The sequence below is a fragment of the Nansenia antarctica genome (genome assembly GCF_963989245.1).
Source record: "Nansenia antarctica genome assembly, chromosome: 12".
Lineage (NCBI taxonomy): Eukaryota > Metazoa > Chordata > Actinopteri > Argentiniformes > Microstomatidae > Nansenia > Nansenia antarctica.
Window position 1 is genome coordinate 15,577,118 of NC_137682.1, and position 15,556 is coordinate 15,592,673.

General features: G+C 44.5%; 1 protein-coding gene across 1 annotated transcript in view; it reads left to right on the forward strand.

Moving 5' to 3' along the window:
- Positions 1-3,313: 3,313 nt before the first annotated feature.
- LOC308168910 (ADAMTS-like protein 1) overlaps positions 3,314-15,556 on the forward strand; it is a gene marked incomplete at both ends in the record, with an annotated part of 91,685 nt that continues 79,442 nt past the window's right edge. Inside the window, 2 exons of the mRNA XM_080543552.1 lie at positions 3,314-3,490; positions 9,678-9,800. Of these exons, the coding sequence (XP_080399678.1) occupies positions 3,314-3,490; positions 9,678-9,800 (300 nt within the window). The remainder of the gene's footprint in view (positions 3,491-9,677; positions 9,801-15,556) is intronic.

Genomic DNA, 15,556 nt, shown 5'->3' on the forward strand with positions numbered 1-15,556 from the left:
TATATTACACTGAGCATTACACTTGCACAATCTATAGATAGCTGTCTAGATGACCTCATATGCTATTGCCCTAGTGCTGTGCATGAACAGTGCTGGTACATGTCTATTGTGCACTCATTGCCCTGGCACATATGGTGCATTGTACTGTTATAGTGTGGTACCCAGCTGCCAATCCTAATCCTTTCCCCTCGGAATATGATGAAGTGTGACAGCTGGGATGGTGTGTGTGTGTGTGTGTGTGTGTGTGTGTGTGTGTGTGTGTGCGTGCGTGCGTGCGTGCGTGCGTGCGTGCGTGCGTGTGAATTAAAACCATGCCTTCTCGACACACTCCCTTCACACTCTCATAATTAAAATCCACTGTGAGGCAGCGCTCGTCCAGCCAGAAGCTGCACCATCTATCTCCATGCTGGAGCTGCAGACAGGCGGGGGGTTACGCAACCATACTCAACCCAAGTGGATGGTTACGGTTACTTTAACACCACGGGACGAATGAATGTTTCAGGGGGTGGTTGCCTATGAATTTATCAAACTAATGAAAATCTGTGAGGGAGAGCTGTCACACACACAACTGTACCCTAACCACCCCCTCCCTTCACACAGACACATAAGCATGTACACACGCTTACACGCAGGCACGTGCACACACACACACAGACACACACACACACACACACACACACACACAGACACACACACAGAGACACACAAAGGATTCTGTTTGTCACATGCTTCTCAGGCATTGGCCAGTGTTTCTCCTCTCCTCCCCTCCTCGCTCCTTTCCTCTCCTCTCCTCTCTCAGTAGAACACCTCTACCAGTACGTGCCTCCCAGGCCCGACTCACTCCCCTCTTGACCCCTGAAATGTGCTGCAGTACTTCACGCCCTATCCCCGGCTCTCAAACGCTCCATTTCCCAGTGTAAATGTTTTTCCGAAGCCATCGCTCCGGGGTATCCATTCCAGCCATTGAATAACTCGCCGATTATCACCACCTGCCAGGTAGCCAAATAAAAAGCAGGCATGGATGATTAGTGCTTGGTGTGACGTACAGTGACATCTCCGGACTGTGTGTGTGTGTGTGTGGCTTCCATGTCAGCGTGTTTTGTGTTTTGTCATCACTGTGATGCCCATTGGGCTTAGGCAAAAACAACTGTCTCCCCCAGAACTTTTCTCGTTTCCTTTAGAGCACTCTTCAGTAGAATGTAATAGTCAACAACATGCAGCGTTGGAATCGTAAGCTCTCCCTGTAGTGTGACACAAAAAAATGTGTCTGCTGTATGTCACACAACATGTAGTCTTTCTGTTGTGGTGGCACATTGACCTTTCAATCTGATGAAATGCAATGCTTTTAGTACGTGTTTGTATTCATTTGGTTAAGTACTTTTTTGTTGTTTTTTCTATTAACCATAATTTGTGCATACGATCATCCACTGAGACTATGATTGACCATTCAACCGTCGTGGCTCTCAGCCAATCACCCACCTCCCTTTGTCCCACCTTCCTGTGCCCTGTCCCCGTCAATGAGCTGACTAAATGCCCCCTCATCTATCGGGCCTACATGGGTCGAGCCCCAAGAACCACTCCAGAGTATCCACCGTAGCTGCCTCTCTGAACACTGTTCTTCCCCCCAACAGTGTGTAATTAATGACAGTGTTACATTCATATATTTTCTTTCACATCGGGTGTTTGGTGGGAAAGCAAGGCTCTAGCCATCCATACCAGCTAATGCGGTACGTCTGGAAATAATAGGACCAACTTTTGAGAACTTTGAGAAGGGAAAAAAAGGTCTTCTACAGACAGATACGTCTACCAACCAAAATGTGGGTAGGTGGGTGGCTCGGAACAAAGGCGGAAATTGTGCTCTCTATAAATAAAAATAAATCTCTATAGCTAATGCAAACAGCTAGCCTCTCAAACTAATTTTGTATCGGGGAGATGTTGACGATAGATTCAGAACACGAATAACGATAGGCGGTTTTTCCCTGCACGTGCATGTCCCTCCCCATCCGTCTATACGAGCTGGAAAACAATAAGCCTCCCAACGGTATGTCGGGGGCAACGCGTAAGGCCCCACGAGGGTCGGGCTGCTTCAGGCTTGTATCCAAAAGGAGGGAGATGGAGAGATGAAGAGAGAAAGAGATGTGGGGACTGTCGGGACCTGCCCCCCCTCTCTCCTCTCTCTCTCTCTCTCTCTCTCTCTCTCTCTCTCTCTCTCTCTCTCTGTCTCTCTATCTATCTCTGTGCGTGCATTCTGGAACAAAATGTAACAAACGACCAAACCATTCATCAAGGGCAGCGGCAGCAGTCAGGAAAACAAATGGCATTTCTGTCTTAAGTGAGTGTGATGGAAGATGTAAACTGGGTGGATAATCGAAAGCAGAGCAATTATGTCAGAGCTAAGCCCTGGCTTTTAAGCTTCTCTTTTTTTCCTTCGGATTGAAAGGAAGGACATCTTGGCTCGTAACAGATGGACGCCGTTGAGGAATATTGACTGCAGAGTATGAGTTTTGGGGTCCAAACCTCTGACATTATTATGTAAGCCTATTATTTATGTTTAATCAGTGTAATATGTCAGACGATGTTTTGTTTAGCCATTTTGCTATTCTCTTTGGCCACAAGAATGGTACTGCATTATGGGTTGTAATTGAATAGCTTTTTTGTCTACAACAATGTACTGTGTGATACTGTGAGACAAGAGACAGATGGGTAATGCCTCGAAGCCTAACCTCTCCTGTCCGCCCCTCCTTGGGTCCACCCTTTCACCTCAGTGGTCAGCGTTGAGGCTTCTGTCCTTCCCATCGCCCAATGACGTTCCATCTTGCACGCACAGCCTGGTACAGGGAACCCAACTGACAGGAAGGGCTGGCATGTTTCAGGAAATGACATGGTCGTCTGCTGGGACATGCCCGGACGTTGTCCTCCCTACGTGCTCTGTCACTCTGTCCTCGTCAGTGTCAGCGTGGGAACCACCTTCAGCTCAGGCAATGTGGACAGGACAGCATTTCCCGCTGCTGGCATCAGATCCAGAGGTCAGACCGGGGCATCTCACCTCTCATTATGAGAAGCTCTAGGACTGGACTTCATTTCCCAGCAGCCTCTGTGATAAATGGCCAGTTATCCACGTTTTGTTTTCGCCCGTTCTGATAAATACTTTCCTGTGGTGAGCGGGCTAGCTTAATTTCTATCCCTGAACATACTTCGGAGAATACATGAATGAGCAGCACTGATTCTGATGTCTCGTGGTAAAATGAGAACAATACTCTTTTCCAACTCTCTGGCTTTGTTGCTCTCCAAGGAGGACAGCAGGCTTTAAATCATGAGTGAGAGTGACGCTGTCTGCCCCTCGCTGCTGCTCGCCCGCCTCATTTCACCGGTGCTGGACGACCACACCAGGCCAAACCGGATCTTTGTGGCCCTCTGGGTCGCCGTAGCAACTCAACGAGTTCACAATGGCGTGACGGCAAGCACGGCCTGGGATCGGTTCCTCCTGGATGTGTGTGTGTGTGTGTGTGTGTGTGTGTGTGTGTGTGCGTGTGCGTGTGCGTGTGTGTGTGTGTGTGTGTGTGTGCGTGCGTGTGTGTGTGTGTGTGTGTGTGTGTAGTGACGATCCTTTTGGCTCTGGCGTTCCTTTCAACATTACACCTTTCCACAGAGTGCAATTCCACACACAAACTAAGGGCTTTGGATTACAGGCCTGTGCTCTACAGTACATACCATGTTGGGAAAAGCACTTAGGCTGGATGGGAATAGTGTTTTTGTACTGGCACTCTTGTGACTCCCTGTGCAGGTCTCAGAGCTGTCAGAGCTTGTTTGAGGGTCTTGTTAAATACCTCCATATTAAATATAATAGCAGTTGTTACCTGAGCTTCGGGAACTACACTGAATCTGGACTGGAGATTTATGTTCACCACTAAATATGTTCTAAATAAAGACTTTCTCTCCTCTTCCTAATGGGACACGAAGGCCTTAGGCCTGGATTTAGCATCTTCTTGTGTTTGAATTATAGGCAAAGGGGCACCTGAGTTGTGGTGTTTCACCACAAATTAGTCTCCTATTGAAAAAGTGCACACTTGTTGCCCCACACATGGTGAGCAGGTGGGCTAACCAGCCTGCTACTGTCAAAAGCAGGAAACGTACCTCTCATTAACTCTCTGGTAAAACTGGTCAAATGCTGAAGTTGCGGTCAGCTTGTGGTCATTTGCTTCTCCTGTCATTTGCTCTCCTAGAGAGAGGGTAGGGTAATAGCATCAGCGGTGAATAGCAACAATACGACTGGGTTCTGTTCTATGCCTTCACTGGTAGGGACAGAAGTCCTGAGGTTGTTTTTTCCAAATGTTTCTACACTTTTACATCTTTTCTTTTCTACACTCTTACATCTCTCTTTTATGATGACAATTCACTCTTTAGTGACAGTAATGGAATGCAACTGATCCACCTTAATCCTTCTAAGAGGACTCTCTCCCAGATATTTTATATCTTTGTGGCCTCTTCCTCAAACCTGACAGGGAGGTTAATTGTGTCCTGGCACATATAATGGTTGAGGATGACTGAATGCGAGCATGCCCTGACCTTTTCTGGAATCGAATACTGGGAATGCCAACGTCAAGATGTGCCGTTGGACAGGCGGCGGAGAGGCAGCATGGCAGACATAGTTCCGGGCGTCAAACCCCCCCAGGAATGTCTCCCGGTAAACAGCACTAGACAAACAAGCTGACAGGTACTCGTGAACCGGTGGATTGTGGAGGAGGTAGACATCACCCACTCGGAGTGCGCAGCTTCTCCACTGCTGCCCTTGTTAAGATGAGATAGTGACTCGCTTGCCATAAGAGGTTAGAATTCAGCAACCTACATGAGACTTTGAGACATGCAGGTCTTATACAGGCAAGTTCTGTATCTGCCAGTCACATGAATGTGACGTAGAGTGGCCTCTCTAGTCTACTCTATAAAAGGATCTGTCAAAGGAATTACCATCCATCAAGGGCTAGATGCCATGCATCATTATAAGACATTCGGAAATAAAGCAGTACGGTAAGCTACAGTCCATGAAGCAGGGCAAGATGACATCATCAGAAAAACCATGCCTTCATCAAAGACAGTTTTCATTTCCCCCGAGGGCCCTCACTCCTCTCTCTCTCCAAAATGAGAGGTGGTGTGGTGTGAGTTGCAGAGGAGACAGCTTGACCTTTTGCTCTCTTTGTCTTGTCCTCTGGAGAAAGAGATGACTAACTCAACAGAGAGAAATCTGGCGAAGGGGGAAGAAGGTGCGTCTTCAAAGACCCTGGAGGGAAGGGAATGAAAATATTAAATAACTAAACAATCTGTCAGGAAGCAGAGAAAGTGTTGAAAGGGATTTCTTTCTATTTCTTCGGGGCATTCGCTCATGGGCCACTGCACTACCACGTCCCACGGGCGAATGCTTGAAGTGCAAATTGTAACCAGGAGTTTTTCTTTTTTTACACTAAACGGTGTACTGTTGCCCTCAGAGAGCCAAAACCCTGTCATAGTCCTAAAGATGTATACCTTTATCAGCGCTGAGATCATAGGACCGGCCCAGGGCTTTGGTCTATAATGAGCAAATATTGAGGTAGGCCCTTTTGATTCCCGCCTTCCCTCAATGGCGTGTGGAAAATCCTCGCATGGATCACTGTGTGGGGGCCAGCGACCCTGGATCACAGCACAGCTCAGATATGCTAAAGCCCCGGGATGACGGAAAGATCCCCCCCGCCCTCCAAATAAAACCGAGCGGGAGACTGCAGAGAACATAGCTGCTCAATGTTTCTTCATCCTCTATGTGTTAAGTGAAAGCTCACACAGATCCCCTTGAAAGTGGATTAAGAAAATATCTTTCCTCTTACATTTCACTCAGACAGGAGCCAGTCTTGAAAAAGCATGTCCTTATCAAAACATTACACAGGATCGTATTAATCAAAAGCAGCCATGTGTGAAATAGGGGCCCAGTTTGGGCCTACAGTACCATGGTAGTGGTAGACCCCTTTTTGCAATTTCCCCCAAACAGTGGAAGCTGGCACCGCCCTCCAGGAAAGCCCAATTATAATATCAGGTTGGTGTTATTACTGTTGATTATGCGCTTTGAAGGCCCGCCTTGCCCTGAGTTCACTTCCTCTCTCTTTCGCTGGTCTGCTCTCAGACTTCGAAATCTGACCTGCTTGGAAAGGAATGAATCACATGGACTGGCACTCTGTTCCACCTCTGTGTCACAGAAACATATGCATCTACATACACACACACACACACACACACACACACACACAGGGCCTGGCATGGTTGATGGCATATGAGTGGCACTTTGGAGGTGATCGCGCAGACAAAGTACATTTGAGACGCAACATTAAACACAAGCTCATACGGCGCAGACAGGTTGGGTTACCCACCTCTGGGCCCATGTCACTGTTGTAATCATAGTGGAGGCAGCAGAGCCTGTGAAAGCCTGTGACACGGTGTAACCATATGGAGGATCATAGTGTAACCATGGAGCATCACAGTGTAACCATGTGGAGCATCACAGTGTAACCATGGAGCATCACAGTGTAACCATGGAGGATCATAGTGTAACCATGAGCATGGAGCATCAGTCAGTCCAGATCAACATTGCCCATGAACATCTACAGGTCACACATGATGGTGGACGGAGGCTGATCAAGTAAAATCACCTGCTGGATCTCAGTACAGGAAGCTGAGTCTCTCTGGAGAACCCTTTCAACTCAAGTACTGTTTAGCTTTCCTGTCCACGTTGCCATCTTCAGGCCTACCAGTTCATGGGACCCCAAGTAGAGCACGTTCCCAGCCCTCTCACAGAGCACTATTGACCTTGGGACCTCTCTGGAAATGGACGATGTTCGGACCTCTGCCAATGTTGAATGACTTGGTCCAGTGGGGTGTGCAGGATCCTTGACATCTGATTTTAACAACCAGCTTGTTTTCATAAGCAAGAGGGGGGAAAACAAGTTTGATAGATTCGCCTTAAAGACTTGAGAGAGCGTTTGGCTGCCATGCTCCATTAGGCCTTGGTTCAGCCAGGTTTCAGCCTAATCCCTTTCTCTGTGGAGGATGGAGGCAGTCTGTTTACAATGCAAAAGGAAAAGGAAAACAAAGGTCTCTCACTCTGGTGTTTGTCTTATCTATTGAGGGTCAATTGATAAAGAAAGCACCGCAACAGACATCTCTGTGGCAATGGTATTAGACTGCTAAATTACCCACCCATCGGGAAGTCATTTCTTGGTTGACTGCGACCCAACATACACAGCGCAAGCGAGGAGAAAACGTCAGTTTGTTGTCAAGACACTGAAATGGTTTCAGAAAATAAAAGGGTGAAAAAATAATATCTCATGAGAACATTTTCTACGGCGGGCATGTAGGCTTACTTTAAACACACCCTGCCCTCGCTCCGTTGTTTGTGTTTCGCCTTGAGCAAGGACATCTGGTCATTTAAGTGTTTTCATCACATCTTTGTTGATGATCTCTCTCTCTCTCTCTCTCCTACTCTCTTTCTCATTCTCTCCTACTCTCTTTCTCTCTCTCTCTCATTCTCTCCTACTCTCTCTCTCTCTCTCTCTCTCTCATTCTCTCCTACTCTCTTTCTCTCTCTCTCAAATTTCACAGTGTGTTCAACTGAGCCCCCTGCCATGGGTAGCAGACTCCAATGTCTATAATGGCACAACTCATATAGCAAATTCTAATTGCTTGGGGTTGAAACTGTATGGAATGTATAAGTACAACTAAACCAGCATTTGGAAGTTGTTGAGCTTCTCCGTGGTGCCAAGAATCTGTTCGACCGGCCATAACTTCAACAACACATAGGAGTTATGAAGTGTTGAACACTGTAATTCACCAAAATAACACACACACAACCCTCCTCCTGTTGGTTGACGAAAGCAGTGTCACACTTCATTCAGAATATTATTTGGTGTAACAAGCTTGGCCTATGATATGTTTTTGATGTCTGTCGAGATTACATTTACAGCATATGCTTAGCAGATATTTTAGATGCTTTGATATTGTGTTATTCAATGTCGATCCAATTTATGTTTTTGTTTTCTGTGACAGCTTTGCGGAAGATGTTCAGAACCACCAGAACATATTGTTAAATGATTCAATGCTTGCATTGAAATAGTTGCATTGGTTGGTTGCATTATGACTTTCATTGCTTCCTTGTGAAATGATACAGAAAATCAAGACTGATCTGAACAAGATTTTCCCTGGAATTGAGTTAGATTTATTGAAGAGTAACATAATTGAAGCATAACATTTGATTTGAGGTCTCCCTCTGACATATATTTGGCTAGTTTATTAGCTTGTGGTTGAGGAATGTACTCATTTTAAGCATCATTGCCACAGGAGTCTTGCACTAGTGCAAGATCGGTGCTGTCACTGGAGAATCCTCAATGTATATATTAATATCTCTCCCTCGTCTCCTTTTTTTATATGAACATTATACATACAGTATTTGCTTCATCCTTTTACCTCAGCCTATTTATTTAATCTACAGTTTCCTCCCTTGTAGGATAATAATCACAAAGTTGTTCTTTTATACAGTTAATAACCGTCTGAAACGTATAGCTGTGGCTTTGAATGACCATGGAGGTTTTCACACACATCCCCAGGGCTCTTAGTCTTCTGTTGTTTCAGATGCCTCTGCAGGCTAAGTGATTGTAACTGAATGGTGTTGAGTTGAGGGCATGAGCGCAGATTTGATTTGTCACTTTTAAATGTCCATTCCTTGGCCCTTTCCCACACTCGAGTCAATGTATCACAGCAGTTGCTTAGCAGCGCTGGAGGCCTTCCTCCCTCCTACTCGACCCACTCAGAACGCCCCCCTCCTCAACAATCCCAGGCACCCCATTCCCCCCCACCCCGTCTGCCCTCCCTGTCCTCCCCCTTCCCCCAAATCCATCTTGGCACAGGTTCCGGAGGCAGGCAGTTGACCCGGATCATTACAGGGTGTTTATGACCCAGAGAAAGAGCAGCTGAAGGCCCGGGTCCATAAGTTTGCGCATCCTTGAGAACGACTGCTGTTGCTAATGGGCCCTGTCCAAACTAACCCCCCCACCACACACACACACCCCACCCCCAGGTTACATCTTCTGATATTGGATGCCTGACGCTGTGACTTCCACAATGACCCTATACTGTTACTTCCATCCAAGAGAGGAAGATGGGAACAAACCAAAAAAAGCAAGGCACTCAGTCAACCTCACAAACAAGAAATTGGAGTTTTACTGCTGTTTACGAAAGACACTTTTTCTCCAGGACACCTACGGTTAGCTTAAAGTGGCGAGAAGGGAGTTAGTTTTAATAGAGCAAGATTATATTGATTTCACAGTCCATGGTACACATGGGGGGTACAATACCATGTAATGAATAACAGGGGGAGTTTGCTGCACAGATGTTCCTGCTGTCCTTGATTATTTGGTCCATGACAGTGTGAGAGTGCTGTCCAGAGAAACTCAGAGAAAACATTGGAAGGTTTTTTGTAATACCTTACCAGTATGAATAAAGCAGAAATAAGGATATTAACATTTTTGACGCTCCAAAAGTGTCTCCCACAGGGCCTTTTGTATTGAAACAAAAGTGCTGACTGGTGAAATTGTTAGATAATGTTATCTAAAAATGTCAACAGTGACTATTTGAATCGAAATTCATCAGTTGACTTTGTTTCCTAGGTGGGGTTGGAGGCGAACAACGGGGATGCTGTGTTCATTCGGGAGTTTACGTTGATTCGCCATGATAATCTCCCAGAGGAGCCTCTCCATGAAGCCTCCAGCAGCCACAAGCCGGAGGACCCGGTGAGTACCAGCCCCAAAACACCTCACTCGCTGCCTTTAATCTCTATTGCAAAACTCTGCTCAACTCAACTGTTCATTCACATATAGTACAGTTGTTACTGTTCTGGTAACCTCTCAATTTACCACGAAAGGTGTTGCTCTTATGCTCTGACGTCTAACCTACGGCGTGTCATATCTACCATTACATGGCCATGATTCAGACGCGACTGAAAAGTAACGCCTGCGTTAACGTAATGAGCACAATGAGTAACAACAGAGAAAATGGAAGTGGAGGCCGAGGCCAATATGAAATGGAGGCTGAATCCATGAGAAGCAGCATGATGCTCATCCAGGGCGGGGTGGGCTTACCAGCGTCACTATGCTCCCAGTGTCAGCGATGATGAGTGGCCAGCCTTGGCTCCAGCTGTTTCTCTGAAACAATCACTCATCCAGCTGTCTTATCTAACAGGGGCGTGGCACCCGGCCTAACGTCGTCGTCATGGCGAACTTAGTTGCTTGGCTCACCCACCGTCTCTCGTTAGCATTGACGACGCACTTCATCATGGTGCCAATTAGTTAACAGTTTGTTCCTCTTGGTTTAGGACATTTTCTTCAGTTTTTTTGTTTTGGAAGCAGTATGGACAACAACACACAATGTGTCACTGTTGTATTTTACTGTGACATTTGGAATAGATTAGAGAAGAAGAGTAACTATTCACAAGCTCCTGAACTCTTTTGGACTTTTTTGGTCCATTATCAGGGTTATTTCAATAATATCTGTCTGTGATTTTGTTGTTGTTTAGTGTGTTGTGTTTTTGTTGACTTTAGTCAAGATCATCATAAACACTGAATATCACTGACTGATCCTTCATCTGGTATTTCTGACGCATAAGTACTCTCTCAATTCCAAGTTACAGTAATAATCTCCTAATGATAAGTCAGCCCGGCCTGGTCAAACCTTTTGATTACTGGATGTCATTAGGTTTAGGAGCAAAGTAGCAAATTAATGACCTAATCAAATGGCAACTCAAGAGAATTCTGAGAAGAGAAATCTATTTACTGGGCAGTTCACTGTAGTAACTATGTCCCATGACATGTTAGGGCCAACCTCAAAACGCCTTCACAACCAAGACAGGAATGAATGGATGTTAAACCAGCGAATGTCCCTTGATGTTTAACATGTGTTTCAAAAGCAGGGTAAAACTAGGCTCTTGTAATTGCGTTTATTTATCTTGCCTAATTGTGATTCTTTGCTCTTTGCTGTATACTTTCCTTAGCAAGTGACCTCGAAGCTAGGTTGACCTCCCCTGTATCACACACAAGACTGACTGCACTCTCATTAGCTTCAGTACCCTCCTCACTCATTACATATAGAACTACAGTACCCTCCTCACTCATTACATATAGAACTACAGTACCCACCTCACTCATTACATCTAGAACTACAGTACCCTCCTCACTCATTACATATAGAACTACAGTACCCTCCTCACTCATTACATATAGAACTACAGTACCCTCCTCAATCATTACATATAGAACTACAGTACCCTCCTCAATCATTACATATAGAACTACAGTACCCTCCTCACTCATTACATAGAGAACTACAGTACCCTCCTCACTCATTACATATAGAACTACAGTACCCTTCTCACTCATTACATATAGAACTACAGTACCCTCCTCACTCATTACATATAGAACTACAGTACCCTCCTCACTCATTACATATAGAACTACAGTACCCTCCTCACTCATTACATATAGATAGCATCGTGTGTGTCTTAAGAAACATGTTCTTCGCAATATCACTCTAGGCAAAATGAGCACCACACACTAAACTTTTGGAGTTTATTATTGGTATTGCTAAAACACTGAGATTATCCTATCTTCAACAATGACCTTTGTAAAATGTATTTTACAGACACCAATCAGAGTGGAGGGTCACGCAGACATAGCCTATTTATATATAACAAGATGGAACTGAACGGTTATGATGGTTATAACGATTATTTACATGATAATTGACCGCTTCTCAAAATAGCAGACCTACAGTATGTAGAACATTCAACAGCCCATCTCTTTGTGAGATGGGCTGTCCCATATTACCAATGAAAAACAGACCAGTGTGAGTGGGGAATTCGAACAGTCAAACTAGAAGGGGCCCCAACATACTAGAGGTCAGTACAGTACTGTTTAGACAGGCTTGGCTGCCTGGAAGGCTATTGTACCTGTGTCAGCCTTGCAGCATGTCCTGAACTGCAATACCAACTACATGGAGAGTAAAACAGCTTCTGTGTTTCTGCCTTCTAATGTGATAACTTTACCACGGTGTGGTTTAATTTGTGTTCTGCTGCATTGACCTCCAAATGACTGAATCTGAAGCTGTGGTGTCATGGAATGGTTACCGTACTCTGGCAATGACAGAGGTATACAGATGATCAGTGGTGGGTACTGGGTAGTTTTGCGGTCACACTGTTTGAAATGATAAAACATCTGAAAACACATCTTTATCTTATTTTGTGATAAGTAACGCCTTGAGCTCAATGTGTGGTGGATAAACTACAGTAAAGGTAAACCTTAACTATTGAGTGATACCTCTTGTGCGTTGTCTACTACTGAAAGTGTGGGTTCAGACAGCACTGTGTGTGAGTTGACCAGGAGTTGCCCTATCACTGACATATTCTGTAGCCAAGTGGCGCCAGATCCCTCTCAGTGGCCTGGGTGACAGATGGATCCAATAAGAATGGGGTACTCTAGGGGTTGCCTGTGAGAGGCACTCACCGCACTCTGTCAGTGAAAGCAAGTACGTATTACAGTACGTAATATATAGCTATAGGTACTTGGTACTCTATGTAAGTGAATCATCTATACATCAGTCATCATAAGAAGGCAAGGCAAGGCAAGTTTATTTGTATAGCACATTTCATACAACAGGGGCAATTCAGCATTAAAAGAAATACATAAAAAGAAGGATTGTAATAATAATTTAAAAAATGTTTAATGGCAGGCCGTATTCTCCCGATCTGTTTATGTGGTGCCCGTCTCTTTTGAATAGGTCTCTCTGCCTCCAGAATATGTTCCAGTGGTCAATAAATGTCAGCCCTTTAAGTTTGCACGCTCCCGAGAGCCAAGTGTTAAGGCTTAGGAGCCGGCTGAAATCGAAGTTACCTTTGGCCAGTGAAGGGACTGATGAATGAGATGAGACTCTGATGAATGTTTCAATCTTAAGCTTGCCAAATCTATTGAACAGTTATATAAAATCACGTCTCAGGTCTATTGAGCCACGTCTGTCATTTGTACCAATATGTAAAATGAGCCGCTTTTTATCTGGATGTTCAAGCAGTGTCTTTTCCAAGTCTTTTGTTATTTCTGAGACTGTTATATTAGGAAGACAGTGGATATGTAATTCTATACCTCTTGTGTTTCTGATCGCTGAGTCTCCAATCAACAAAGTATCTTTTGGAGGTGAAGGTGGGGGTGTCTTTTTTTGCATATCACACAGAGAAGGAGAGGAAGGAGGGGTAGTGGGTATCCTTGAGCTCTTGTCTGCGGGCCCTGAAGGCGGGGGGGTCTGTTTTGGTTGAGAGATAGTTTGTGCCCTTCAGCTGTCTACGGACTGGGAAGTTACATGACTCCCAGGTCTGAGCTCAGTATCTCAGGGCTTTGAAGCCATGCCAGCTTGCTGCTTTTGAGGCCTACCTGCTAATGAGGACTCACAGTGTTTTTGTAGTTCTCGGGCTGGGCTTCTGAAGTTGCAGTATTTTGGTGGTTCATCTGTCTGATGAATTTTGCAGCTGACGGGTGCCTCGTTAATCTTGGGAAATCTACTTCGTAATCCCAAACATCCTTTAGCATAGCGATCCTTGAGGCCACAGAGCCTTGTCAGGAGAATATTTTCTAATAAATCCACTCTCCGGGCAAGATCTACACAACTTTGACACACCTTGATGGTAGGCATAGTAGATAAAAATAGCAGAGAAAGAATAAAAGATTAAAAATAGCAGTAATTTTCCCCATTACTACCGGTCTATCTCAATCTTTGAAGAGATCATGCTACTGTAACAATTATTTTTGTTTTATAAGTGCAACAAAATATTTACAGTCTATCTATGATTAAATATCATACATTTGTGACTTGATGTCATGAGCATATGTGACTAGGGATGTAATGATACACTCAACTCACGATTCGATAAGATTCACGATACTGGGTTCAGAATATAATTTTCGCATGATTTTTTTACAAAATTATGACAAATTATGACTGAATAATGATTAATTAAGATTATTTTGCAGAGTGCACTGTCGTCGCCCAATGCAGAGTCTCTGTGTTTTGCCTTTTGGGTGGTTTGGTAACCCTAGATGATCTTCGTGACATTTCACATAGGTTCACAAACTCACAAAAGTATAAAAACACCACTCGTAAAGCACTGCTAAAAAATAATATGCTTCCTCGTAATGCTGCTTCTCTCTTCAAATCTCCTCAGCTCTCCATGAGCTACAGTCTTTGAATTACCGTAACAGCCATATATGGGTAGAAAGCGCAGCTTCTCTGCTTTCAGGAACCGTTGGAATCTTTTTGATAACACATTTAGTTTAGGAGTTACGGTAATGAGACCAATGTGGGTTAATGCTGTCGGTTTTTAAGGGTTTAAAAGAGTATCACGATTTGTTTTTCATTTCACCAATTTGAATCGTCTCATATTTGTATCGATAATTAACTGTCTCACGATGCATCGTTACATCCCTATATGTGACACGTTCTAATGTTTTGGTCCGCATGTCGACAACCAATCAAAATGTTCAGACTTTTATTTTGAAACACATTTCAACGTTGTTGAGAATCACAACACAAACTCGCTAGTCAAGCCAAAATACTGCAATACAACTTACTCGGTGAGTAATCCCCACTGCTACCTAGTTAACTATAACACTACTTTACATTGTTAGCAGGCTCACAAAACAAGCTGCGTTAGTTGACTAGCGATGTGTCATTGATTTTCAACAACACAGAAATGTACTAAAATGTTTCGAAAGAAAGGTCCGAACAATGAATTGAATGCCGACATGCAGACCAAAACACTAGAAAGTGTCATATGATTTCCCTCATTAGTGGATTAGTTTAATGGAGTCTCTTTAGGAGAGGTTAGACTGAAGACTCATCTCTTCAGGCTACACCTTAACTGCCCCTCCTGAGACCTCTACATCCCCTCTACCCTCCTGTACAGTTTCTGTACTGTAAAATAAATAAATAAAGACAATCTTCCTTCTTCTAGCATTATGACTGCCAATGGCCCCTGGCCCGAGCATAGATTACATTTTCTTGCTATGACTGATGGATAGATGGTTCACTTACTTAGTCAGATGTATTTGTTGTAAGTCACTTACACTAAAGGTGTCTGCTAAATGCCAAAAAGTAGTGGTGGTCTGGTGGTGATCAGAAGGTCATGAGTTCAAATCCCACCTGGGAACACCACCACTAGTGTGCCGTTGAATAAGGCACTTAGCCCTAAATTACTCCAGGGAGACTGTCCTTGTAATCTCCTATTGTAAATCGCTTTGAATAAAAATGTCTGCTAAATCTCAAACTCAACCTGAACAAGACTGAGCTCCCCTTTCTCTCTGGGAAAGCCTGCCGTCTCCAAGACTTCTCCATCACAATAGAGAACTCTACAGTGACCTCCTCCCAGTCAGCCAAGAAACTTGGCGTGATCCTCAACAGTGACTTATCGTGTGCGGCGAACATCACAGCGACAGCACGCTCCTGCAGA